At 40.0% G+C, this 27,214-nt stretch overlaps 3 protein-coding genes and 1 long non-coding RNA gene across 5 annotated transcripts in view; 2 read left to right on the top strand and 2 right to left on the bottom strand.

The window, feature by feature from the left end:
• The window catches only part of emc4 (ER membrane protein complex subunit 4), a 29,016-nt gene extending 6,458 nt beyond the window's left edge, over positions 1 to 22,558 (bottom strand). The window contains exons 1-3 of the mRNA XM_084110162.1: positions 22,369 to 22,558; positions 21,410 to 21,514; positions 21,213 to 21,327 (exon numbers count right to left, since the gene is read on the bottom strand). Of these exons, the coding sequence (XP_083966288.1) occupies positions 21,213 to 21,327; positions 21,410 to 21,513 (219 nt within the window). The 5' untranslated portion in view covers position 21,514; positions 22,369 to 22,558. The remainder of the gene's footprint in view (positions 1 to 21,212; positions 21,328 to 21,409; positions 21,515 to 22,368) is intronic.
• Positions 709 to 14,602, top strand: LOC311080284 (uncharacterized protein). Of its 2 annotated transcripts, XM_084110159.1 has the most exons (10): positions 709 to 4,636; positions 6,336 to 6,420; positions 7,246 to 7,437; positions 7,548 to 7,616; positions 7,796 to 7,897; positions 9,359 to 9,484; positions 11,850 to 11,882; positions 12,024 to 13,108; positions 13,351 to 13,494; positions 13,687 to 14,602. In XM_084110159.1, the coding sequence occupies exons 3-8, from the start codon at positions 7,318 to 7,320 to the stop codon at positions 12,213 to 12,215; spliced, it is 642 nt and encodes a 213-aa protein (XP_083966285.1). In that variant the 5' UTR covers positions 709 to 4,636; positions 6,336 to 6,420; positions 7,246 to 7,317; the 3' UTR covers positions 12,216 to 13,108; positions 13,351 to 13,494; positions 13,687 to 14,602. The 2 variants fall into 2 exon arrangements, with proteins under 2 accessions (XP_083966285.1, XP_083966286.1); XM_084110160.1 differs by lacking the exons at positions 709 to 4,636; positions 6,336 to 6,420; positions 7,246 to 7,437; positions 7,548 to 7,616; positions 7,796 to 7,897 and having other exon boundaries at positions 13,687 to 13,895; positions 14,171 to 14,602.
• A 2,166-nt stretch (positions 22,559 to 24,724) lies between the features above and the next one.
• The window catches only part of LOC311079297, a 4,362-nt gene continuing 1,872 nt past the window's right edge, over positions 24,725 to 27,214 (top strand). Inside the window, exons 1-2 of the long non-coding RNA XR_014605384.1 lie at positions 24,725 to 24,962; positions 25,440 to 25,609. This is a non-coding gene — a long non-coding RNA (uncharacterized lncRNA). The remainder of the gene's footprint in view (positions 24,963 to 25,439; positions 25,610 to 27,214) is intronic.
• The window catches only part of cyld3 (cylindromatosis (turban tumor syndrome) 3), a 14,861-nt gene continuing 12,874 nt past the window's right edge, over positions 25,228 to 27,214 (bottom strand). Inside the window, exons 14-16 of the mRNA XM_084108566.1 lie at positions 26,710 to 26,828; positions 25,789 to 25,999; positions 25,228 to 25,668 (exon numbers count right to left, since the gene is read on the bottom strand). Of these exons, the coding sequence (XP_083964692.1) occupies positions 25,484 to 25,668; positions 25,789 to 25,999; positions 26,710 to 26,828 (515 nt within the window). The 3' untranslated portion in view covers positions 25,228 to 25,483. The remainder of the gene's footprint in view (positions 25,669 to 25,788; positions 26,000 to 26,709; positions 26,829 to 27,214) is intronic.

The raw sequence follows: 27,214 nt of genomic DNA, 5'->3' as shown, positions 1-27,214 counted from the left end.
ACAGCAAACATTCTCTTTACATTATATTATATTATATTATATTATATTATATTATATTATATTATATTATATTATATTATATTATATTATATTATATAGAGGAGAGCAGTTACTGCAAACATTCTCTTTATATTATATTATATTATATTATATTGTATTATATAGAGGAGATCAGTTACTGCAAACATTCTCTTTATATTATATTATATTATATTATATAGAGGAGAGCAGTTACTGCAAACATTCTCATATTATATTATATTATATTATATTATATTATATTATATAGAGGAGAGCAGTTACTGCAAACATTCTCATATTATATTATATTATATTATATTATATTATATTATATTATATTATATTATATTATATTATATTATATAGAGGAGAGCAGTTACTGCAAACATTCTCATATTATATTATATTATATTATATTATATTATATTATATTATATTATATTATATTATATAGAGGAGAGCAGTTACTGCAAACATTCTCATATTATATTATATTATATTATATTATATTATATTATATTATATTATATTATATTATATTATATAGAGGAGAGCAATTACTGCAAACATTCTCTTTATATTAACGTATATTATATTATATTATATAGAGGAGATCAGCTACAGCAAACATTCTCTTTATATTGTATTATATTATATTATATTATTATATTATATAGAGGAGATCAGTTACTGCAAACATTCTCTTTATATTATATTATATAAAGGAGAGCAGTTACAGCAACAATTCTAATGATACTATATTATTATATTAATTATATTACAGTTTTTCTCAGTTGCTTTGGTGCATTTCTCAGATCACAACTAAAATTCTTACTTGTTCAATCTCCACATTATCTACTTGTGCACCTCATAAAAGCAATTTCTCATTCTTTTGAACAAATTGCAGTACATTCATGCAGTTGATTATGTGCAAATGTATGCTGTTTCTTACATTATTAATTGCTTATGTCATGTTTATAAAAATGTATTATACTGGTTCTCTGTTGAATAGTCTTACCCCACAAAACATATAGGCATTAGTTCCATAAGTCATTAAATGCAGAATTGGTTGAACTAGTTGTCATAAACTGTCAAACATATTTTCTATACAATTCTATTAGACTTTTTTTGTCCTGAATTGTTGAATTGCAGAGGTGAGTTCTGAATTTCACTAATGAAGGGGAATGTAAAGCATTAGATCAATCAATGATCAACCAGTTCTCTATAATAGCTCAGAGTGCATCTCATGAAGCTTCATCTGGGATGCATACAGAGCACAACACGTTACACACTCTGAGAGAGGAAGAACAACAGGGTGAACAGCCGAGAAGAAGAAGAGGAGCAAGGATGTGTGGTGGAAGGGTAAGGAGGTAAAACAGAGGAACAGGCTAAGATTGTGTGTTTCAGAAGAAATAAGTGCCATTATTGTAGATCATGTTCTCATTCATGACCTTATGGCCGAGGCTGGATGAAGGGTGCAGCCGAATGTTGGGAGAACAACCGTGTGTCTTCAATCATTCAAGCGTTTGTAGACAGAACAGGTGTGTAATCAGACAGTGTTCACTCTACTGCACTGTACTGTTCACCATAAACTGTAGACTTACTGTAATGCTATAGGCTATTACAGAAGTCTACTTGCATTATACATTATACAGTAAATATACTTGATAGAGACACGTACATACAGTATATGTGTGATAGTCTTGTTTTTTATATCACAGTGCCACTGTACTGTAATCTTTTGTCAGACCAACAGTAAAAGTGCATATGTGAATCCTGTCCAGTCTCCTCTAGAGTAATGCGTATATGTGTGCTGTTTAAATTTATATGTCATTCAGATACAGTGCAGTATTTTGTATTTTCAATCATTGTCATCAAAATCGTAGCCATAGTTTACATCTGAAACTAAGCATTTTGACATTCTTGTTTGTGAACAATGACACAAGGATATGTTCTTTGATATTGTACTAAGGATTTTGAGCAAGTTACAGGAGTTTGATGGTAGGCTAATCTATTGTGTTCTGCTGTTTGTACGAAATGCACTTAGGTACTGGTGTGCAAATCTTAAGGATGATTCAATAAATGTACTAAAGTGACTGATAATAACTGTTAATAGAGCAGTTACAGCAAACATTATGTAACTGCTGTCTCTCTCTCTCTCTCTCTCTCTATATATATATAGAGAGTCTCTCTCTCTCTCTCTCTCTCTCTCTCTATATATATATATATAGAGAGAGAGAGAGAGAGAGAGAGAGAGAGAAAGAGAGAGAGAGAGAGAGAGAGATAGAGACAGCAGTTACATATAGTCATAATACAAAAGAAAAAAAGTGTTTAAAAGAATCATGAATCAAGCTGACACGTTTAAATGTTTGTTTACAGATGTATTTTGTTCTTACTTTGATTTTAAAAGCCATTGGATCTACACTAACCCTAACCCTAACCCTAACCCTAACCCTAGCTCTGTCTCTGCCTGTCAGACTGACTGAGATCTGCTCATACTGTGATCAGCCGCCCTTCCCCCACAGCACTGACTCTGATCGCGCGCGCGCCCTTCCCCCACAGCACTGAGACTGATCGCGTGCGCGCCCTTCACCCACAGCACTGAGACTGATCGCGTGCGCGCCCTTCCCCCACAGCACTGAGACTGACTGCAGAGTGAAAGAGATGAGATGAATGAACTAACAGACTGACCAGTGACAGAGAGATAGGTAATCAGCAGTGCTGCTCAAAAGATGACAATCTGTTGTGGCTATGCGTTTTTAAAGCACTTTTACATTGTCTAACAGCTTCTCCGCCCTTTAATGTAAATACCATTCATTTATTAAATACATAAAAAGATAATGCTGTTAAATTACACGTTAAAGTTTAATTTTGAGCCTCGAAATAATCCACACTCCTTCCCCCTTCTTAACTCAAATAAATTCTGAAGTAGTTGTGGGACACTGATGAAATGACAACAACACAGACAAGTGCAGAACTGGAGATATACCAGCTCATATCAGCCCTGCTGTATATTTGCAGACATCAATTTACTATTTTGATTAATGATATTAGTAGAAAATAATATGCCTGTTCAAGAGATCTAGGTTGCTCATTTAGGCATTTTTTGCTCTTTTAAACCTGTGTTTGTACGCACATGCGCAGTGGTTCCTAGTTCGAGGCGGGTGGATTCGTTTAAAAGTGATCATGTGCTCTGTCCACTAGAAAAGACCGGAAAAGACACTCTGGAAAGACTCACTTCACCACAGGTTTTTTTGTTTTGTTTTTTTTTAGTTTGAAGAAAGAGTACTGTGATTAAAACTGTGGAAAAAAAGATTCTTGCCATCAGATAATGTTCTATTAGGTTAAATAAATGTAGTCACAATTTCAACGTGAAATCCAAATACGTAATTACGTCATTTACGCAAGTCTGCGACCGTGGATGTGTTTTCCCGGGAAATGCAGACACGTGACAATGGGACGCGAAACAGACGACGACAACCCCCACCACGCACGCATTAAAGGCTAAAGGTGAGATCTAGACTTGTCCTCAAAATGCATGATAACTAAATACATTGTGAAATATGAAAGTTAGTAAGATGTGTTTATTTTAGTTGTTTAATTATTTTTTCCTTAGGGTTTTATTTACTTCTCGACTGTATTTGAGTTTGCTTCTAATATGATGATTTGCTGCAATAAAGAAAAAGTTTATTGCCAACTTGTAGGCAATGGCCAGTAAATAGAATTTTGTTATTTTTTATATAATAGTACTTTAGATTCTGCAAATTAATCTAAACAACTGAGTCAGTGATAGTCTACTAGCCTATATCATTGTTTTTTTTTTTAATCAAAAGTGTTGTCAACTATCAACAGTAATTTGTATAAATAATGAAATAATGAATTCCATTTTTTTATATCATTATTATTTGATAATTTTTATTTTATATAATATTTTTTATTACATTATATGCCTGTTCTTATTATTATTTATCTTTATAGAGCTTTTTTGCCCAATGCCAGTACATAGACACTTTATAGTATTTTTATTGTGTGTGTCAAATCCAAAGCAGACCAAAAGCACATTAAAAATAGCCCCTATGAATCTAGCTGGTTACTGACTGAAAATCTCCCATACGCTCTTAAATCAAATATGAATATACAGTAGATTGATGTCAATTGTGGTCACAAGGCACACAAGAACTAATGGTTTTTGGCATCATTGACATTGCCTTTTTTATCTAAATGCCTGTTGTTGACTGGTCACATGTGCTGTCATTGAATAGAGCTCTGTTGATATAATATAAAGATATACTTTAGTGTTTAACAGAAAAAAACACAACACAGGTTTGGAACAACATGAGGTTCAATTGAAACAACAATTAATATAATTGTATGTTAATTATGTATGTTTTTGGGTGAACAATTCCAGTAAGATCAACAAGATTTTTTTAAATATGCTTATTTATTTCATTCACCTTATATTTATTTTATTTATTTTTTTCAGTCATTTCAAGAAAGAAATTCAGCATGCTGGGAAATAAAAGGCGTAAAAAACCTCTGCAGGACGCTGAGCATCACATTACCTGTGAAACCGACAAGCCTGGGCTTCGAGAGCAGTTCATCAGCAAATATAAAGGCAAGTATAAATTACTAAGCAGTTTAGTAATAACGTTAATCTACAAAACTGAGAATTTAATGTGAGGTGAGTCATATGGTTGTTAGGCCAACTAATATCCATGTTTCACAAGTTAAACAAAACCAGTTACATTTTTGCATTTCTGGTTCCATCAACCCAAAGTCAATGTTTATTTGCACATTCTGAACCCAGTTATGCATAATAAGCCGACAGTGCATGTGGTCATGTAAACGCAGACTAAGGTCACCATAAACAGCATAAGCATAAACCAATCGACACAGATAGATTTTTGCCCCTTATTTGCAGATTTGCCCGGCATGTAAACACATTAACCTCTGTGTTCTGTGGCTTATTGAAGGGAGCATGTGTGATGTGTGACAGGAAAGTGTCCTTATTGTGGATTAAAGCACATCCAGACAGAGCGAGTGTTTTCTTGACCCAAGAACCTCTTAAAAGTATTCTCATCTCGTTCAGAAGTGGTACAGTCAAAATCCTGCACCCGATACTGCATGAGAGGAGAATATGAGTCTGGAAGTTTTCCTCTGAAATTCTGGAATACTCTTGGGCTTTATTTAACATCACAACTGACATGACATATGAAATACACAGTCAGATAAACGAATGGTTAGGTTTTGACGTCATTAACCTGATTTACTTATAAAGTAGTGGTTTACGTGGTTATTGGTTTGCATGTAAACCTGGATAATGGATTATTTCAAGAAGGTGATTTTATTTTGTTATCAGCGTATCGGTGTGCATGTAAACATGATCAATGGGTTTTGGTTAAATTCCTGAAATAAGATCCATGGTTAGCACAAGATCAAGATATTTTCACGCTTTACTCCACAACATAAAATAGTAATACTCTCTTGTGTGTTTTTTTTAAAAGCCTTTACTTGTCTGGTAAAAGGCAGTTGTTAACAAGTGTCTAAATGGGAGACGGGTTGTCTGGGACATTAAACGTCATCAGCTGAACAGATTAACTCATCTAGTCACTTTCACAGCCTCGTTGTGTTTATAATCGCACTCTTGCAAACTATTCTAGGTAGATGTAGGGATGGGGATGTATACATCACACAATCAGTCAAACATGCATTATAATAATGCAGAAACATTATAAATATTACACAGGGAGATGGATTTTAAAGCTTTAGAGTTCCTGGAGGCACATTTATCAACAAAAAAAAAAAAAAACTCTATACTTTTATCTAAACTATAGAAGCCACATAAAACATCCATATACCACAAAGAAAAACTACCTGAAAGAGATGCAAATAATAAACAAACAGAATTGTCTTTTAAAATAATGCAACACAGTTGTTGAAGCTTCATCGTAAGGAAGTTGAAGTTGGTCAACCGTGGTGTAGTTTATAGATTAACTTTAGCTTATTTTCTGCAAATCCCAGTGGGTTTTTGTGGAGGAAACCAGGGGATGTTCAACTACTACCGGGTTGGCCTGCAAAAATAGGTTTGTGTAAGAAAATGTATGTAATTTTAACTGTATAATTTTAAGACTTAAAAGTATAATGTAAAGTATAAAAAGCAAATCATGCTTTGAGATTAGCCTGACTTTTGACTATTTTCCTTAAGTAATTTCCCTTTCACATCGTATAATGTACGTCATATGGTAGAGAACTTTTAGTAATAAAATAATAGTTGACATTAAAGAAACTGCAGCTAATGTATTTCTCCTCTTTAGAGCTTTCTTCCGACCGAACTGAACACTACACTGAAGCTGAGAACACGTTCCTGTTTGATTTTCAGTGGCATGGCAAAAATTGGTGGTGAGTACAGAACTGTTGGATTGATGTAGTAAGGATGCTAAAATATCTGGAACTGTAAAATACTTAGGATGTGTTCATACCTGGAGTTCTGTTCGCTTGGTTCGTTTGGTCCGGGTCCGCTTAGTGTTCAGATTGGCATTTCTATTGTCAAACCTGTTATGCTTGACCAGTCTGTCCTTTTTAGGGTCACATCTTCCTGTTTTTGGTTCGTTTACATGTCTCTGGGTCCATGTTACATTCTTTTTTCATTCGAACCGCACCAGAGTTCGTTTGGAAGCCAACTGAGACCTATTTATTCAGCATCTGGATCCTCTTGTTTGGTGGCACCAGGTTTCAGATGGCAGTGTTCACACTTATTCAAATTAACCGCACTAACAGTCTAAACAAACATGCCAGGTGTGAACACACCCTAATAATTAAAATTCAACATGAACTGACATTAAGAGTACTGAGTGCAGTTTCCTTGAGTCATCTAAATTGGCTTTCCCTGTATTCCCTAAAGAGAACAAAATGATTAATTTTAGATGCCTTTATCTGAGAGCTGAGAGGATGTTGCAGTGCGCCATTTAATCTCATATATCATATAGATCAGTGGTTCTCAGACCCTCCTCTCTGCAGATTCTGTATGTCTCCTTCACCTGACACACTCAGATGAGTTCATAGAGCTGTGTTCTGATGATGAACTCCTCATCTGAATCAGGTGGATTAAAACACCAGACATACAGCATATGCAGAGTGGTGGGTTCCCAGGACTGGGGTTCAGAACCACTTATAATAACTGTACATGTCTAGCTAGTACTGAGTGGTCATTTTATGTCTTTATAGCATGGATGCATCTAAAGAAGACTCGTCCTTGGGAAGACTTATGTAAATGATGAGACCAGAAATACTTGCAAAATGAGAACCGTTGAAGTGAGCAGAAAACCTCACCTGTGTCTCTTTGCTGTACGAGACATTCTACCAGGGGAGGAAATCACTTACAATTATGGCGACTCAGATTGGCCATGGCGAGTCAAGGTACTATCAAGAAAATGCTAAAGAGATTAATCAGTAATTCTCACAAATCTCATAATCTTAACTCTCATTCTGATTAGTTACCATGTGATTGTGGTCTCATATTTCTCAAGCCTTTGAATAAATCATCAGCAGAATCCACTGATAAAAAGCCAGCCAGCAGTTTGGGTCTGCAGAAATCGGTAAGTCCACTTTAAAACATCTGTATCATTATATTATTGACTCTTTCAGCGTAGAGTTGTGTGTGAAAGAAATGATAGATAACGTGTAGGACAGCTAGAGGAATGAACATGAACAAGTTTTTCTGTCCTTTACAAATATTCTGATTTTGATATTCACTGGTTTCTTTTCTGACATCCAGCCCCATTGTTCAGCTTCTGTTTCTTCTCCTGAATTGGACAAGGTGAACAGCAATGGTCCATATAAGCAGTCAGGCAAAGCAATAACATCAATGAATAAAACGGTAACCATCTCATACATGCAGCAACTATCTACTGATGTTTACTGCCAGCTAGTTGAAAGTGCAGTGAGTGATTTCTGAGAAACACTATTGATATTTGAAATCGACACCCAAACAGACACACCCCTCCCTTCATTGCTCGGCCCCCAAAATAATGAACACGCAACACAGGCAACCACTAACAGCTGGCGCTCAGGTGTTCAACTCGAAAAGATCTTTATCGCTGGCAAACCATAGGATGCTTTTTAAAGGTTTGGTTTTAGTTGATTGTAGGTGCATATCCACTTCATCCAGCACACGTGTGTAATAGTAGTGGGAAGTTCGGATCATTTTACTGACTCAGATCTTTAAATCTCGTTCATCAAAATGAACAAATCTTTTTTCAAGTTATTTCGTTCATTTCAGCAGAATGTATTTAAAATGTTACATGTTAGCCAAATTCCCCAAACACATCAAATGTTGATCGCATTTAGAATAAGAAAAAAATTACAATGCAAGAAAAAGGCCATATTATGAGAAACAGTTAATTTATTTATTTGGGTCTTCAGGCTATGCATTCTGTTAGTTTACCTCACCTCCCGATCTAAGCCGTTCGATCATCCCGTGATCCTCATAAACTGAGCTTTGCAGTCTGTAGTACCAGATACAGTATTGATTAGTTCACGTTTCGAGTCTATCGACTTTGGGTTCAAGTCATTCGTGCATCACGTGACAGCCCCATATAGGCTGAGCTATGCAGTCGCTACCGGATACAGAATTGATTAGTTCATCTTTTGAGTTTTCGTGGACTTGATAGGTGAACTAATCATTTATCTTTCCGGTACTGACAGCATAGCCTCTGTGGGACTGACCGGAAGAACGAAAGACTTGGACCCGAAGTCTCGAGAGATGAACTAATCATTTCTGTTTCCAGTACAGAACCCATGGGATGTTGGGCATGTGCGGTCAGCGCAAAATGAACGAATCACTCTCTGAGACAACTCGGTAGTCCCGAGTCATATTAAAGATTCGTTCATGACGACCCGTCACTAGTGTATAAACGCTTCAAATGATACAAAATTGTATTGCCATTAGAAATGTACTTATGTACCCACACTTATGTAAAATGTACCCACAATTAAAACAAACAAACTAAAAATGACTTGGATGGTATGGAGTAAATGTAGCGCCTTACTACCAACCTCTGCTAGTTAAGTATAGTTATTGGTTCAGAGTTTAAATGTCTGACTCTGAACCAATGTAACTATTAATGTGACTATTGTCACAATTTGTATGTAAAGTTTGTATAAATGTTTGTTTAGAGTTTTTATTTTATTAATGATCTTTGCTTTGAAATGTGCAAAACATTTTTTGTTCACTCCTACAGTGTGTTTGTTCTTGTCTGAAATGGGTGCCACAGTTTTCAATATTGCTAATGTACATTTTATTCTTGTTTAAGCTAAATACCTCTTTATATATCTGCAGAAGCGGTTTCAATCAAGATTGGCAAAATTAAGACAACATCATGAAGATTGCTATGAACGTTTTAACAGAGCAGAAATTGAAAAGGAACACAAGATTGCTAAACAGCAATCACAAAAAGTTTGTTTGGTGAGTAATATGTGAACATAATCACACTATTCTGTGATCAACGCCTCAGTCAATTAACGGTTAATTATTTTATTATTCATTTATTTTATTAATTAACAGTTTGCTTAGTCCTTTTGCTTTTAGACCTTATATTTTTATTCAAATTATATTTCAAGCTGTCACAGTCATCCTCAGTCGCATCCACATCTGATGCACCCTCTTCATCGGCACCCTGTGCTTTGTCCACCTCTATAATGGCCTCATCAACCTCATGCTCTCCTGCCCTGTCCTCATCACCGTCACCAGCTCCTGCGCCACCCATGCCACCTTCATCCTCGCCTGGGCAGCCTTCATCATCATCATCTTCGCCTGGGCAGCCTTCATCATCCTCGCCTGGGCAGCCTTCATCATCCTCATCCTCGCCTGGGCAGCCTTCATCATCCTCATCCTCGCCTGGGCAGCCTTCATCATCCTCATCCTCGCCTGGGCAGCCTTCATCAGCTTCGCCTGGGCAGCCTTCATCATCCTCGCCTGGGCAGCCTTCATCATCTTCGCCTGGGCAGCCTTCATCATCCTCGCCTGGGCAGCCTTCATCATCTTTGCCTGGGCAGCCTTCATCATCCTCGCCTAGTAGGCAGCCTTCATCATCCTCATCCTCGCCTGGGCAGCCTTCATCATCCTCATCCTCGCCTAGGCAGCCTTCATCATCCTCGCCTGGGCAGCCTTCATCATCCTCATCCTCGCCTAGGCAGCCTTCATCTTCATCATCCTCATCCTCGCCTGGGCAGCCTTCATCATCCTCATCCTCGCCTGGGCAGCCTTCATCATCATCATCCTCGCCTGGGCAGCCTTCATCATCCTCATCCTCGCCTGGGCAGCCTTCATCATCATCATCCTCGTCTGGGCAGCCTTCATCATCATCATCATCCTCGCCTGGGCAGCCTTCATCATCCTCGCCTGGGCAGCCTTCGTCATCCTCGCCTGGGCAGCCTTCATCATCCTCGCCTGGGCAGCCTTCATCATCCTCATCCTCGCCTAGGCAGCCTTCATCATCCTCGCCTGGGCAGCCTTCATCATCCTCATCCTCGCCTAGGCAGCCTTCATCTTCATCATCCTCATCCTCGCCTAGGCAGCCTTCATCATCCTCATCCTCGCCTGGGCAGCCTTCATCATCCTCGCCTGGGCAGCCTTCATCATCCTCATCCTCGCCTAGGCAGCCTTCATCATCCTCGCCTGGGCAGCCTTCATCTTCATCATCCTCGCCTAGGCAGCCTTCCTCTTCATCATCCTCATCCTCGCCTGGGCAGCCTTCATCATCCTCGCCTGGGCAGGCTTCATCTTCATCATCCTCGCGTGGGCAGCCTTCATCTTCATCATCCTCATCTTTGCCTAGGCAGCCTTCATCATCCTCATCCTCGCCTAGGCAGCCTTCATCATCCTCGCCTAGGCAGCCTTTATCATCCTCACCTGGGCAGCCTTCATCTTCATCATCCTCGCCTAGGCAGCCTTCATCATCCTCATCCTCGCCTGGGCAGCCTTCATCATCCTCGCCTGGGCAGCCTTCATCATCCTCATCCTCGCCTAGGCAGCCTTCATCATCCTCGCCTGGGCAGCCTTCATCTTCATCATCCTCGCCTAGGCAGCCTTCCTCTTCATCATCCTCATCCTCGCCTGGGCAGCCTTCATCATCCTCGCCTGGGCAGGCTTCATCTTCATCATCCTCGCGTGGGCAGCCTTCATCTTCATCATCCTCATCTTTGCCTAGGCAGCCTTCATCATCCTCATCCTCGCCTAGGCAGCCTTCATCATCCTCGCCTGGGCAGCCTTCATCTTCATCATCCTCATCCTCGCCTGGGCAGCCTTCATCTTCATCATCCTCGCCTGGGCAGCCTTCCTCTTCATCATCCTCATCCTCGCCTGGGCAGCCTTCATCATCCTCGCCTGGGCAGGCTTCATCTTCATCATTCTTGCCTGAGCAGCCTTCATCTTCATCATCCTCATCCTCGCCTGGGCAGCCTTCCTCTTCATCATCCTCATCCTCGCCTGGGCAGCCTTCATCTTCATCATCCTCGCCTGGGCAGCCTTCATCTTCATCATCCTCGCCTGGGCAGCCTTCATCTTCATCATCCTCGCCTGGGCAGCCTTCATTGCCTTCCTATGCGCAGCCTTCATCATCATCATCATCATCTTCTCTTGCTCCACCCTTATCTTCACTCTTATCAGTGATTCAAAATCGCAGATGTCTGAGACACTCTCATTAAGGGAGGTGGGTAGATTAATTTGCTTAATTATTGGGATGGTCTGGCTGTATTGCACTTGTAGAACTAACAATAGATTATATGAAATTATATATTATTTATATTTGTTTGTATTTCTCCTCTTCCAGATATCCTCTTTAAGGCCATCAAGAAAAAGACAGGTATGTGACTTGCCATGTGATACTTTATATGCTCAATTTTTTTGGCATAATTATGACTTTGCTTGCCAGTATCCACAATGCGATGAAACATAATGTTACAGGAACCACTGCCTTGAGTAAGTGTTATATTCTCTCATTCAGTATTCAGGAAGTACCGTCTGTGACACAGACTACAGCGATGTCACAGACTACAGCGATGTTGACCAAACATACCAAAAATCAGCTCAGATGAATCGGATGGTAGTTCTTCTGGACATGACATGGTCAAAAATGGCCAGACACCTTGAGTTTGTCCATCGCAGAGGGAACACTGCAGCTGGCAAAAATGAGTAAAGTCCTAATGGCCATGGAGAAAGGAACACTGTCTGACTACAAAGGAAAGATGCATCTGTCAGTATGAACTACACGCGAAACTTCATCATAGTTCATAAAGGACACTATTTTCTTGAAACCTTTGCTCACTTCTAAGCCGACTGGTGTGTTTAGAGCACACAGAGGTCGAACTCTTTTCCTGCCCTGGGCATCATCATCTTTAGGTTTCAGAGGACAGTTTTTGATATGTTTCCAAAGGCTACGCTTGTTATAAGGCCCTTGGCAGTAAATGCAGTGAATAAATTCTTTGGCTCTTTGTCTATTTTTTGAACGGTAGTAGGCAATCATCTCCCCATGTCCTTGTCTCACCACATCTGTGTTGTGGGCAAAGTTGCCCCTTTTTCAAAGGAGGTTCAACTGTACTCGTCTTTCTTTGGAATGTTTTGGAAATGCTATTGCCTTTACAACCCCCACTTCGTTGCGATGGACAAATTCAAGGTGTCTTGCCATTTTTGAATATGGCTTAGAGCAATTAAGGCAATACTGCTTCTTGTACGCCTTGCGGAGTTCCGTCTTTGGTGATGGCATTGACTGAATAAAAGTCTTATCACCAGACAAGGTGTTTGTCTCTTTAGATTGGCATTTCATCTTTTTTGGTGATGGTACAGTCATAAATTGATCAGATGAACTACCTGCCTCGTTGGGAGATGTTGGATGTATCAAAGCACTTTTGACAATGTCATGTCCAGAAGAACTACCATCCGATTCATCTGAGCTGATTTTTGGTATGTTTGGTCACATCAGACCCCATCCTGTTGAACAAGTGCTCTCCCAGCTGCTAATGGCCATGGAGAAAGGAACACTGTCTGACTACAAAGGAAAGAAACTTGATGACATTGAAATTGACCCAAATGGTACGAGTATACTTGGACTGTCTGTGTGTATCTGTTCTTTACATATTTGCAAAACAATGTATATGTTACCGGCAAAGTGTGTAATCCGGAATTCTATAGAATGCCCTAGGTAATGTAGGTAGGTAACTTAGGTAACCATCAGGCATTCTATACAATAACGGGATTTCACACTTTGCCGGTAACATATATAATCATGTCACAGATGGTAAGTATAAGCAATAAAGTGTAAATTTTTTTGTCAGTGAATTATTTAGAGCAACTTGAGGCCCAAGGTGATTCCATGTCAAGTGATGAGGAGGATTACAGTGACCTATCTCAGAAAACAGCACCAGCAGAGACTGATCAACTTGTTCAATCTGATCAATCTGTTTCATGGGAGGATCAAGGTAAGAAAAATCTCTAAACTACACAAACAACAATAATCAAATAAACATGAATCAGCTCCATGCAGCAATATCCAGCCAAATGAAAAAAATATACACATTAGGACACATTAGTCTTGATTTGGTCTTTACTCACCAATTTAGTTGTAATGAGAATGTGTAATGAGTATTTACTTGTTTTTAACTATTTCATAGGTTCTTCAAACGCTCCAAAAAAGAAATGGGAGGACAGTGAGGTAAAAGCAGTAGAGAGACACATGATGAAGTTCATCAAGACATACAAAGTTCCTGGTAAGCAAGACTGTGAAAGATGCATTCACGCAGAGCCAGAAGCTTTGAAGCAGCGAACATGGACTGGTGTGAAAAATTATGTGCGGAACAGGATCACGACTCTTAAAGAAAAGGTGGTTTGTAGGGTGGCACAAACACTTTAACACTTTGCACATTATGCTCTTTTTGTAAGAAATGGAGCTAAATTAAAAGAAATGAGGATATAGGTGTAGAAATATTTTGAGGATGGAATGAAACAGAATATAAAGTGCAAAGTTAGAGTATAAGAAGGCTAATGAAGAAGTAGAGGATATTAAGATAGTCAATTTTCATTATTCAGTTTTCTTTGTTCAGTTGCAATGAAGTTGGATGGAATGTCATGTTAAACTTTTTGATATTTCTGTCATAGAGGGAGGAGAGAATGTTAAGAGGATAAAAAGGGAAGAGTGAATAGGTGTGTTGGACATGGGCCGTGGCTGGATGTAACCGATCGGTGAGAGTTGCAGTGTGCAGGCGGGAGGAGCTGAAAACAGACACGTGAGTCGGACACTTTCTGCTTCCCGTAGTGACGCAGAGCCAGAAGCTTTGAAGCAGCGAACATGGACTGGTGTGAGAAATTATGTGCGGAACAGGATCACGACTCTTAAAGAAAGGGTGGTTTGTAGGGAGGCACAAACACTTTAACACTTTGCACATTATACTCTTTTTGTAAGAAATGGAGCTAAATTAAAAGAAATAAGGATAAAGGTATAGAAATTAAAATTGAGAGACGCTCACGCTGTGTTTGCATACTTTACCACAGCTGAAGTGAAATAAATGCATTATTTGCCAAATACACAGATATTTCAGAGACATTTTCATGCAATACATGTACTGCTTAATACAGCATCTGTTTGTACAAGAATAAAGTTCAACATAAGCCTAAATACCGATGAAGTGGGGTCTACATTGTATCAGTTTTATTTGGATAAACATGACAATATAACAGCGTGACTACATGAAAGGGGATTTCACTGTTATAAAAACAGATTTGTGAGCATTAGTGGAACTAAAGGTGTGAGAATTAACTCTTAATCATTGTGTTGCAGTGGATTCGGCCAATCGTGGATCAGTTGTGTCGTCATCAGAGCTCATGAGTCGCTCTGGAGAAGCTGCGCTGGCTGAGTCCTCCTGCTCTCCAATCGCTCTCGCCGTACTCTGATACCATACGTCACAGTCACGGGGCTTCGCTGTCTGAAGTCGGACACAAGTTCTAACCGGCATGCACTGCTCAAGTCAGCTGCTGATCGGTCTGCGCAGCGCTGCATGAAGTCCAACAAGCCTAATGCTCTCCTCCCTCTTTACATCCCTTTACATTCTCCTCCCTCTTTACATCCCTTTACATTCTCTCCTCCCTCTTTTCATCCCCTTTACATTTTCTCCTCCCTCTTTACGTCCCCTTTACATTCTCCTCCCTCTTTACATCCCTTTACATTCTCTCCTCCCTCTTTACGTCCCCTTTACATTTTCTCCTCCCTCTTTACGTCCCCTTTACATTCTCTCCTCCCTCTTAACATCCCCTTTACATTCTCTCCTCCCTCTTTACGTCCCCTTTACATTCTCTCCTCCCTCTTTACGTCCCCTTTACATTCTCTCCTCCCTCTTTACATCCCCTTTAAATTCTCTCCTCTCTCTTAACATCCCCTTTACATTCTCTCCTCCCTCTTTACATCCCCTTTACATTCTCTCCTCCCCTTTTACATTATCTCCTCCCCTTTACATCCTCTTTACATTCTCCCCTCCCTCTTTACATTCTCTCCTCCCTCTTTACATTCCCCTTTACATTTTCTCCTCCCTCTTTACGTCCCCTTTACATTCTCTCCTCCCTCTTTACGTCCCCTTTACATTCTCTCCTCCCTCTTTACATCCCCTTTATATTCTCTCCTCCCTCTTTATGTCCCCTTTATATTCTCTCCTCCCTCTTTACGTCCCCTTAACATTCTCTCCTCCCTCTTTACGTCCCCTTTACATTCTCTCCTCCATCTTTACGTCCCCTTTACATTAGGCTTGTTGGACTTCATGCAGCGCTGCACAGAACGATCAGCGGCTAACTTGAGCAGTGCTTGATGGTTAGAACTTGTGTCCGACTTCAGACAGCGACGCCCGTGACTGTGCCATAAGGCATCAGAGTACAATGAGAGTGATTGGAGAGCAGGAGGACTCAGCCAGAGCAGATTCTCTAGAGCGACTCACGAGCTCTGATGATGACACAGCTAATCCACGATTGGCAGAGTACACCGCTTGACAACGATCACGTGCGTTTCATGTTTCTTCTCACACCTTCAGTTCCACTAAGGATCACAAATCTGTTCTTTATAACAGTAAAAGCTCTTTTCATGTAGTTGCGATAAATGTTTATCAAAATAAAACAATGTAGACCCCACTTCACTGGTATTTAGGCTTATTTTGAACTTTATTCTTGTACAAACAGTAGTGCATGTATTGAATGAAAATGTCTCTGAAATATCTGTATCTGGAAAATAATGCGTTTATTCCACTTCAGCTGTGGTAAAGTATGCAAACTTAGCCTGAGCGTCACTACGGGAAGCAGAAAGTGTCTGACATCACATTCTCTCGTCTGCACACGGCAACTCTCACCAATCGGTTACATCCAGCCACAGCCCATGTCCAGCACACCTAATATAAGGGATGAATAGAGGGAGTAAATGTAAAGAGGATGAAAAGAGGGAGGAGTAAAGCGGGTAAAAAGAGTGAGGAGTAGAGTTAGAGGATGAAGAGGAGGAGTAAAGAGGATGAAAAGAGGGAGTAGTAAAGAGGGTAAAAAGATGGAGGAGTAGAGTTAAAGAGGATAAAGAGAGGGAGGAGTAAAGCGGGTAAAAAGAGTGAGGAGTAGTTAGAGGATGAAGAGGAGGAGTAAAGAGGGTAAAAAGAGGGAGGAGTAGAGTTAAAGAGGATGAAAAGAGGGAGGAGTAAAGGGTAAAAAGAGGGAGGAGTAGAGTTAAAGAGGTGAAGAGGAGGAGTAGAATTAAAGAGGATAAAGAGGGAGGAGTAAAGCGGGTAAAAAGAGTGAGGAGTAGAGTTAAAGAGGATGAAGAGAAGTAGAGTTAAAGAGGATGAAAAGGAGTAAAGTGGGTAAAAAGAGGGAGGAGTAGAGTTAAAGAGGGAGGAGTAGAGTTAAAGAGGGAGGAGTAGAGTTAAAGAGGGAGGAGTAGAGTTAAAGAGGATGAAAAGGAGTAAAGCGGGTAAAAAGAGGGATGAGTAGAGTTAAAGAGGGATGAGTAGAGTTAAAGAGGGAGGAGTAGAGTTAAAGAGGGAGGAGAGAATGTAAAGGAGGAAGTAGAGAGATTTTGAAGAAGGGTGGATGGAGGAAGTACAGAGGATAGTTGGGCACTGAGAATCATTCCCACCTCCAAGTTAATTGATTTTTCATTGTTGTTCTTTTAAAAAAAAGAATAATTTGAAGTTCTGTCATTAACTGCAATGTGCACTTTCAACACAATGTGTCCAAGACTGTTAATATTAAAGAGTCATTTAATCGGAGTGTGTGTCACTAGAGTCCCCAAAGAGTCGTTCAATTGGAGTGTGTGTGTGTGTCACTTGAGTCCCCAAAGAGTCATTTAATCGGAGTTTGTGTGTGTCTCGAGTCCCCAAAGAGTCATTTAATCGGAGTGTGTGTGTGTGTCACTAGAGTCCCCAAAGAGTCATTTAATCAGAGTGTGTGTCACTAGAGTCCCCAAAGAGTCATTTAATCGGAGTGTGTGTGTCTCTCTAGTCCCCAAAGAGTCGTTTAATATGAGTGTGTGTGTGTCACTAGAGTCCCCAAAGGGTCATTTAATCGGAGTGTGTGTGTGTCACTAGAGTCCCCAAAGGGTCGTTTAATCGGAGTGTGTGTGTCACTTAAGTCCCCAAAGAGTCATTTAATCGGAGTGTGTGTGTCACTTAAGTCCCCAAAGAGTCATTTAATCGGAGTGTGTGTGTCACTCGAGTCCCCAAAGGGTCATTTAATCGGAGTGTGTGTGTGTCACTAGAGTCCCCAAAGAGTCATTTAATCGGAGTGTGCGTGTCACTCGAGTCCCCAAAGGGTCATTTAATCGGAGTGTGTGTGTCACTAGAGTCCCCAAAGGGTAATTTAATCGGAGTGTGTGTGTCACTCGAGTCCCCAAAGGGTCATTTAATCGGAGTGTGTGTGTGTCACTAGAGTCCCCAAAGAGTCATTTAATCGGAGTGTGTGTGTCACTTCGAGTCCCCAAAGGGTCATTTAATCGGAGTGTGTGTGTGTCACTAGAGTCCCCAAAGGGTCATTTAATCGGAGTGTGTGTGTCACTAGAGTCCCCAAAGAGTCATTTAATCGGAGTGTGTGTGTCACTCGAGTCCCCAAAGAGTCATTTAATCGGAGAGTGTGTATCACTATTTTTATTTGTATAGAGTTTTTTTTGACAATTACTACACTTTACAGAAGAACATGCCTAATGTCTTAACCCCAGTGTGTAGCCAAAGATGACTCTGATGAGGAAAACTCCTTAAGATGTTTTTGTGATAATGATTAGTTTACAGTCGATGCTAAATTAACTAGAGGGATGCAGCCGGTGGTCAGTGAAAGGTTCTCTGCCATGAAGTGAAGTCCGTTTTATTTCTATAGCGCATGATACAATACAGATGGTTTCAAAGGAGCTTCACAGACATAAAATAACTTGCAAATGTCAACAATTATGAAATGAATAATGTAGAGCTGTTTTACAGTTGAAATTAAAGACAATAGTGTTATTATTCAGCTCAATTCTGTTCATCTTTTGCTTCTGATAGTCATTCAGTCAAATCAATAATATTTCTGAATGTTAATTGTCATTCCCCAACTGAGCAGCCAAAGGCACTTGATCTCAAGCTACAAATCAGACAAAAAATGTAGGCTACCCATTTACAGTGATCTTGCAGAAAAGAAGAAACCCAGTTTACTCTCTCACACCTGTATCTCTGCACTAGCTTGATTTCACTGTCCAGTATTGGAACTTTGAATTGTAATATTCTACTTCTGTCTTCTTAGGATAAATAATATATAACATCTCAACAATGTCCTGAAAGTATACCTTAACCAGAGTATGTGTATCACCATGGTCCTCAAAGTATGACTTCATCAGAGTTTGTGTTTAATGTCCCCAAAATGGACATAAAAAATACTGTCCCTAAAGTGAAGGCAAAATGTCAGGTCTTTAAGGAAGGCTTTTATTGATAAAATCAAGTGATAATTGTGATGACAGCTTCTCCAGAAGTGCAGTCATATCTTTCTTTTGTCTCTAGACCCTTCAGAAAGGGGTGTCCCTAAAGGTAGGGTTCCCAGTCATACGTCCTCACATTGTGGTTAAGTAGGTATGTGTGTGTGTGTGTGATCTCAGAATATACCCCCTTCAGGTGTGTGTGTGTGTGATCTCAGAATAAACCCCTTCAGGTGTGTGTGTGTGTGTGTGTGTGTGTGTGTGTGTGTGATCTCAGAATAAACCCCTTCAGGTGTGTGATCTCAGAATAAACCCCTTCAGGTGTGTGTGTGTGTGTGTGTGTGTGAGTTTGTTTTCATGACAACTGAGGACATTTTTATGATAACACACCTGTGTGTGTGTGTGTGTGTGTGTGTGTGATCTCAGAATAAACCCCTTCAGGTGTGTGTGTGTGTGTGTGTGTGTGTGTGTGTGTGTGTGTGTGTGATCTCACTGCTTCATGAAGCTTTGAAACCTTTACAAATCTTTTGTTTTGAATCAATGGTTCGGAGCGAGGGTTTATCTGATCTCTGATCAGTATTATACATCTGTAGAGGTTTTAATCAGACGTTAGTATAACTCAAATGAATAACGGTAGTTAATAGTAAGGGTCTGTTTAGCTGAGCCATTCATAGAACAAACAAAACAAACCCTGACAATTGCTAAAAGAACATATAGACACTTGATTATCTTATTAGATGATTAGATAATTGCCTTTGAAAGATTTTACTTTCAATAAAAAAACAATAATTGCAATAGATGTGTAAAGGGTGTTTTTATGCATGTTTGTGTTGCATTTACACTGTTCTGAGCACTAGGGGTCACCATGGAGAGGGTGTCGTGTGTTTCGAAGCCCCTAGACCAGGGGTGGGCTGTTCATGGGTTAGGCTGTTTAATCCGGCCCGTCGAGTATTTAAAAAAATTGTCTTAAGATCGCATTAATTTTGCCTTTTTTCTTGCAATACTTTGCGTATATATATATATATATTGCGTTGCATATATTTGACAATCGGAATATCAGATATTTCATGCCATAGCTAACAAATGTAAAAAAGGAAAAATGACATAAAAGCAGATCATCCTTCATTCAGCGCTGTTGTGGCTGCGGTGCGTCACGTAACAAGCAATGACGCGTCACCATGGAAACCAAACAGACAGCGACTTAAGCGCATAGACTTGGTGCACGTTAATGTTTTTTCCTTTTTTGGAAACTCACAGAGAAAAAAATGTTTGGTAACCGCTTGCACACATGTTTAGTTTTTCCTTTGATTTGTCTGTTATTTCTTTGCTCCTCTGGATTTGTGGATGTATCCTGAGTCCTGACTGATTCCGTTTACCGACCTTTATCGCCCGGCTTTCGACGCTCCCCTGTCTGCCATGTACAGAACCCGGTTTTGTTCATTAAATGGTCTGATCTGCCTTTGCTTTTTATGTTTTATTTTATTATTCTTAAAATAAATTTGTATATTCGTTTATTTCGTTTTTTCCACAAATGTATGACTTTTGTAAGTGCAAATTGATTGCCATATGCAGTTTTAATAAAGTTGAATTAACGTAACCTTCTGTCATTTTTACTCTTCTAAGTGTACACTTGCAGGTGTTTTGTTTCTAATTTACTGTTAGGCCCATTAAATAATAATAAGGATAAACAATATTTAAAAAGTATAGGCTATAATGATCTAACATCTGACTAATTAAAAATTAACCTCGAAACATAACATGCTAAATGGGGGATATCTAGCATAAAAAATGTATCGTCATAATGTCGTCTCTCAGTTGTTGAATTTCGCGCAGACGTTGCCACAACGTAAGTGTGTTTGCTCAGCCCGATCTCATGAAAGTGTGAATACCACGAATTGTATTTGTAGTGCTTATGATACGCAGTTTTCGCGTGCATATGATACGCACTTTATGGCCTGTAATAGGTACGCACTCCACACCCCTCATCCTAACCAAGGGGTTTACAGTGCGCAGCATATGCACACAAAAAAAAAACATTTTTGGCGTATAAATGGCACGAGAAATAAAATTCGTGGTATAGATACGCACTTTCATGAGATCGTGCTTCATAATCTGCTACTGGGCCGGCCCTCTGTCAAATTTTTAAAACCCAGTGTGGCCCTTGAGCCAAAAAGTTTGCCCTGACTGACTGACTGACTGACTGACAGATATATATATATTTATATTATTATCTCTGTTCACCTTCTCCACCAGGTTGCGGTCGGCCTCCTGAACGCTGGTGTCCGGCACGGGTTTATCCGAGAATCCCACGGGATACATGACGTCTCCGTCTTTACTCTGCCGGTCACTGCGACTCCTGCACACACACACACACACACAGAGCTGTGAGTGTTGTGCACGGTTGCTAGGGTGTTGCTAGGGTTGCAGTGATGAAGTACCTGCTGTTGCCGATGCTCAGCTCGACGGCCCACTTCATCCTCTTGCTCGTGGCTCCGCCCCTCACCGACAGAGCTCCGCCCCCCTGGCCGCCCGGTGATGTCATCCTGACCGAGACACCCGTCAGATAATGTTTATCTTCATTATTTTGCTTGCAAAATACTTTATCCACAATCGACCCCCAATTTTTCTCACTTTCAAGACGATGTTAAAGTCTATATTAAATCCTTGTTTACATCCTGTAACAAAAAGGCTTACTAAAACTTTAAATGCATGCTGACTTTTTGATATTTTTGTATAATCTTTATTTAATTTTTTATTGATTTAATTTATATTTATTTTCAACTTTATTTCTTTGTATTATTTTTGATTATTATTTCTCTCAATTCATATGTGATGTAATATTTGGCTGTCCCTGAACTGTCAATCACTTTATATTTATAAGCAACATCATATCTTTGCACACTTCTAAACTATATATATATATAGTCAACATATTGCATAAATATATCAGCGATGGAAACCCAATAAATACGCAAATTAAAAACCTTTTATTTTATTTCAATCAATTCTAAAACTTTAAACAGCAAAACCAAATTTATTTAATATCTAATTAGATATTTAATATCTAATATTTTATTTGCATGATATATATATATTTATTATTTAACTAAACCAAAAATATTACATTATATTAAAAGAGAATCATTTAAAAACTACTACAGATTATTTGCTACATTGTTTGTCCATAAATAAGTAATTCTCAATCCAAACAGTGTTTTGACACATATGATATCGTAAAGATTGATTAAATTTAGCATAAACATTAATATGCATAAACGTATACATCGACGTTTGCTCTTAGAATATTATAGTAATGTTTATGTTTTAATAAGAGCACTGTGCTGTCGAAATATCTGTTTATTTGATGTGAATGTCGATGATCGTCAGATCGTCTCACCCTTCCAAGCTCTTCGATCAGCGAGAATAAGCAGAAGATGTTAATATGGCGCAGTTAATTATCAGACTGATTCAGATTTAATGATTAAATGAAATAACGCAATATCAGAAGCGCTGCTGCTCTGCTCGCAGGAACCTGCAGATGACGTCACGCGGACAGCAGCACTTCCGGCCCCGACACATGACGTCAGAGATTACGCTCCAGCGTGAGTGAACGCCACTGATCGGACATACATATTCATACATTTTGTATATTGTAAACAAAGTTGTATATCATAAACATGTCGTCTCTGTATGTTTTGCAAGAAAATATAAAGTAAAAAAAAAAAAAATACGCCACTGTTCGACAAGCAATATATTTATCACATAAGAATTATATATATCATATATATCAGAATCATATAAGAACAAAAACTTCAGACGAGTATTTCTGATAACTTTGAATTATCAGTGTGTTTAGTTAACATAGTGTTTTAGTTTATAGGATTTTGATGCCCATCATCTATAGTCAATATATTATATTCACAATTCAGCAATTGACACCCAATCAATCTGCAAATTCTTTATTATTATAATTTCTCTCTTAAGAGTAAATATTTATTTTTAAACGCCAAAATTGAATATATTTATTTAACACATATTTAGATATTATTTAAAAAAATGTTTTACCTTGTATTTATGTATTTACTAAACAAAAACATTACTTTTGAATGTTTTATTAAAAACAGCATGTTATTAATAAAATAATTAAACGAGTCAGAATTATTAGATTATAATATTCTTAATTTTTTCCCATCAGAAAAAAATAATAATATTTACATTTATTCATTTAGCAGACGCTTTTATCCAAAGCGACTTAAAAATGAGAACAATAGAAGCAGTGAAACTAACAGTAGGACAACAATATGCAAGTGCTATGACCCTTCTCAGTTTAATCTAACACAGTGTAGCTCGCCAGCTCTGGCTGAGTTCGGCAGATCATTCCTCCAGCGAGCAGCTCCCGTCGATCCTCAGGCTGGAATGAGAGGTAGAGTTGTGTGTCATCAGCGTAGCAGTGGTAGGAAAAGCCATGTTTCTGAATCACAGATCCTAGTGATGTCATGAAGATGGAGAAGAGAAGCGGTCCCAGCACTGAGCCCTGAGGCACTCCAGTAGCTCGATGTTGTGATGTAGACACCTCACCCCTCCACGACACCCTACAGGACCTGCCTGAGGGGTAAGACTTCAACCACTGGAGTGCGGTTCCCGAGATGCTCTTCAACTTTACGATTGACAACATAACATGAGATACAGTTCATGTTTCTGTTTATAAAATTAAACATTTTCATTTGTAAACGCACATATATTGCGCTGTGTAAAAGACTGAAACTGACATTTGTAGAAGCTGAGTTTGGAATATTATGTTATATACATAAGGTACTCGAGACAAGTGCTGTATCTTGAATAAGTAACGGCTGAAGTAACGGCCGTTACTTATTCACGATACAGCACAGCCTCTTACCTTATTGCTTTTATAAAACGGTTACCACACAATACAACTATTAAAGCCGAAAAACTTGTATCTATGCAACTTTTATGAAGTAAAATCACTAAAAGCCTTCCTTCCGCTGGAAAAAATAGTCCCTGACCGTAAACAGCAACAAAAGTTACATACATTATTTCGCCAATAGATGGCGGCAAAGACTGTCTTTATGAGTGAGTCAGTCAGTAGAGAAGACTTACATTGAAAGGAATCAAACTTGTGAACACGGAGAAGGAAGACGCAACTGACAGATGACTATGGCAGGGGGGCAGCGTTTCATATTATGTTGAAGGTACCCCCGGGAGCCGCCATTGGCTAACAAGCCTTCACCTGCTGTTAGCATCCCATTGACTCCCATTCATTTTGGCGTCACTTTGACAGCGAATAACTTTACATCTGAGGCGTTTAAAGACTCCATTTGTCTATGGTTTATTTCTAAAGAAACACGACAATGTATAAAAGGCTCCATTACCTTGTATCTTACGTTATGGCCCCGTAGAAGCAGTTTTTGTAAAAGTAGGCTAACGATTGCGTCATAACCACGCGACTCTCTGGAAATTACCGTAGAGACAGGAAGAGAAGCTCGCAGTCAATCGGGGGGACGTGGAGGGCACTGGAGGCATAAAGTCCGATAAAGTCAAGGGAGAAGGCCATAGAGAATCATGAAGTGTCTCCTGCTCCTAGCTCATGGACAGATCCTACTCACGCTTTCCATCTCTGCGAGATTCGGAAGGGAATGGTTCAGATTTCGTTTGGCACAGCTACTAGAAGACTTACAACTGTCAGGCAGGCTGCTCACGTCACATCCACGTCGTCAAGCTCAGTTTGAGTCTGCGCAGTACGCTCGGCAATCAGGAAATGAGGGCTTCTAATGTGCTTCACTTCTCTCCGTTGAAACCTATGGGGTCGCTGTGTCCAGTTTATATACTGTCTATGGACTATGGGCACGGGAAAAAAAACCCTTAACTGTTAAAAGGACAAGAGATCGCAGCGGACATTCAAACGGATTTTTTTTTTTTTAATTATGAATATGACTGACCTGAAGGAAAATGCTATATCTACTGTAAATGCAGGTACACTCGCTTACTCGATCTCTCACAATACTCTACTATAGCTTCAGTATCTAACTATATCAATGAGATCAAACATGTGTTTAAGTTGCTAAGAGTGGTTGCTAGGGGTGTTGTGTAGTGATACAGAGAACCGTTGGGTGAAGCGGTCATAGCCGTGTTATATCGTGAATAAAGCACAGCTATTGACCAATCAGAATCAAAGATTGGAACTAACTGTTTTATAATTTGTATTATTACATATTTATGATTTTACTACACAAAAACATTACTTTTTAATGCTTTATTAAAAAAAGGATGTATTAATAAAATAATCAAACAAGAGACAGAATTTTACATCAGTATTTTTGATTATTTGTAAGTTGTTTGATTATAATATCCATTTTTTTTACATCAGAGAAAAATAAAACAACATAACATGGGATACAGTTCATGTTTCATTATATAAAATAAAGCATTTACATTTGTAAACATACATAGGTTGCGCTGTGTTAAAAGATTGGGACAGTGGTGGAGACTCAGGTTCACTTGTAGAGGCTGAGCTGGGGACAGTGGTAGAGACACATGTAGGCGTCACACAGCAGACGACGCACGGGATCCCGGAGCGAGGAGGAGTCGAGGCGAGCGAACTCTTCTGAGGAGAGACTCAGGTACCGGCCCACCTCCGGACACGCTCGCACCTGTGGCACGTTAAAGCCGTTCTCTCCTCCTGCACACACACACACACACACACACACAATACACAGTACACAATAATTTTAAAACCAATATATAAATACACAAACACACTAATATTAAAAATAATATGAGTGATGTAATGCAGGGTTACCCTCTCTGTCTGCCATGCTGTCGAAGAAGAGCCAGTCTGTGGGCTCAGGGCCGTACTTGACGAAGCTCACGTAGTGGCTGGTCTCGATGCATGTGACTGCGCACAGATCCATGAGCTGCCGAGTCCCGTGAACCGGCCCTTGCTCCCAGGAGCCCTGCGGCACCCGGATCGGAGCCGGCTGGTGCGTCTGACGCTTCTTGTGTGTATGAACCTGTGTGAGACGGAGACATGCGGAGTGTGAACGGAGTGTGTGGCAGTGTATAGCCATCACATCGTGTGTGTGTGTGTCTGTGTGAGCGTTGTGATGAGATATCGCTGGGTCCCCACTCGTCACCCCTGGCAACGCTAATCATGGGAACACCTGGAGATCCCAGGTGAGGACGATGAGGCAAGGAGATATAAACTCCAGCCCCTTTTAACCAGGAAACCCCAACAAGTTTATCTCTCCCTCCCACCAACCCACCTGGATGACTATGATTTTCTGATGACTATGATACCTGGATGGATGGCGAGATTGGCTAGGATTGGAACAACTTGGGGGATTGGGGGATTGGGGGATTGGGGGATTGGGGGATTGGGGGGGGGGGGGGGGGGGTTGTTACCACGCATCAGAGAGTGAGAGAGCGGGTGATCACAGGGAGCGGGGTTCCCTAGGAAGAGAACAACGAAAGGACGATCGCTTGAAATACTGCTGGTCACAAATCAAGGGTAGTCAATGGCACTGAACACCAGCCACCCCCACCCCCACCCCCACCCCCACCCCACCCTCCACACCCCATCCCCCAACCTCCACACCCCATCCCCCAACCTCCACACCCCATCCCCCAACCTCCACACCCCATCCCCCAACCTCCACACCCCATCCCCCAACCTCCACACCCCATCCCACACCCCATCCCACACCCCACACCCCACACTCACCTGTGTGTTACAAGTGCTGCAATACTGCTTTAACTGGCCGGGTGTGATGTCGACATCCTCATAACACTGCAGACATTCCCACTGCGCCACCAGCTGACAGATACTGCACTGCCGAAGAGCTACAGGTGGACAGACAGACAAATGACAGACAGACAGACAGACAGACAGAGACAAACAAAAGACAGACAGACAGACAAATGACAGACAGACAAAAGACAGACAGACAAAAGACAGACAGACAGAGACAAAAGACAGACAGACAGAGACAAAAGACAGACAGACAAAAGACAGACAGACAGACAAATGACAGATAGACAAAAGACAGACAGACAAACGACAGACAGACAGACAGACAGACAAAAGACAGACAGACAGACAAAAGACAGACAGACAGACAAAAGATAGACAGACAGACAGACAAATGACAGACAGACAGACAAATGACAGACAAACAAAAGACAGACAGACAAACGACAGACAGACAGACAAAAGACAGACAGACAAA

The sequence above is a fragment of the Abramis brama genome (genome assembly GCF_963993115.1).
Source record: "Abramis brama genome assembly, chromosome: 3".
NCBI classification, from domain to species: Eukaryota; Metazoa; Chordata; class Actinopteri; order Cypriniformes; family Leuciscidae; genus Abramis; species Abramis brama.
Note: the sequence above shows the minus strand (reverse complement) of the source record. Positions and strands in the feature narration are given on the sequence as shown.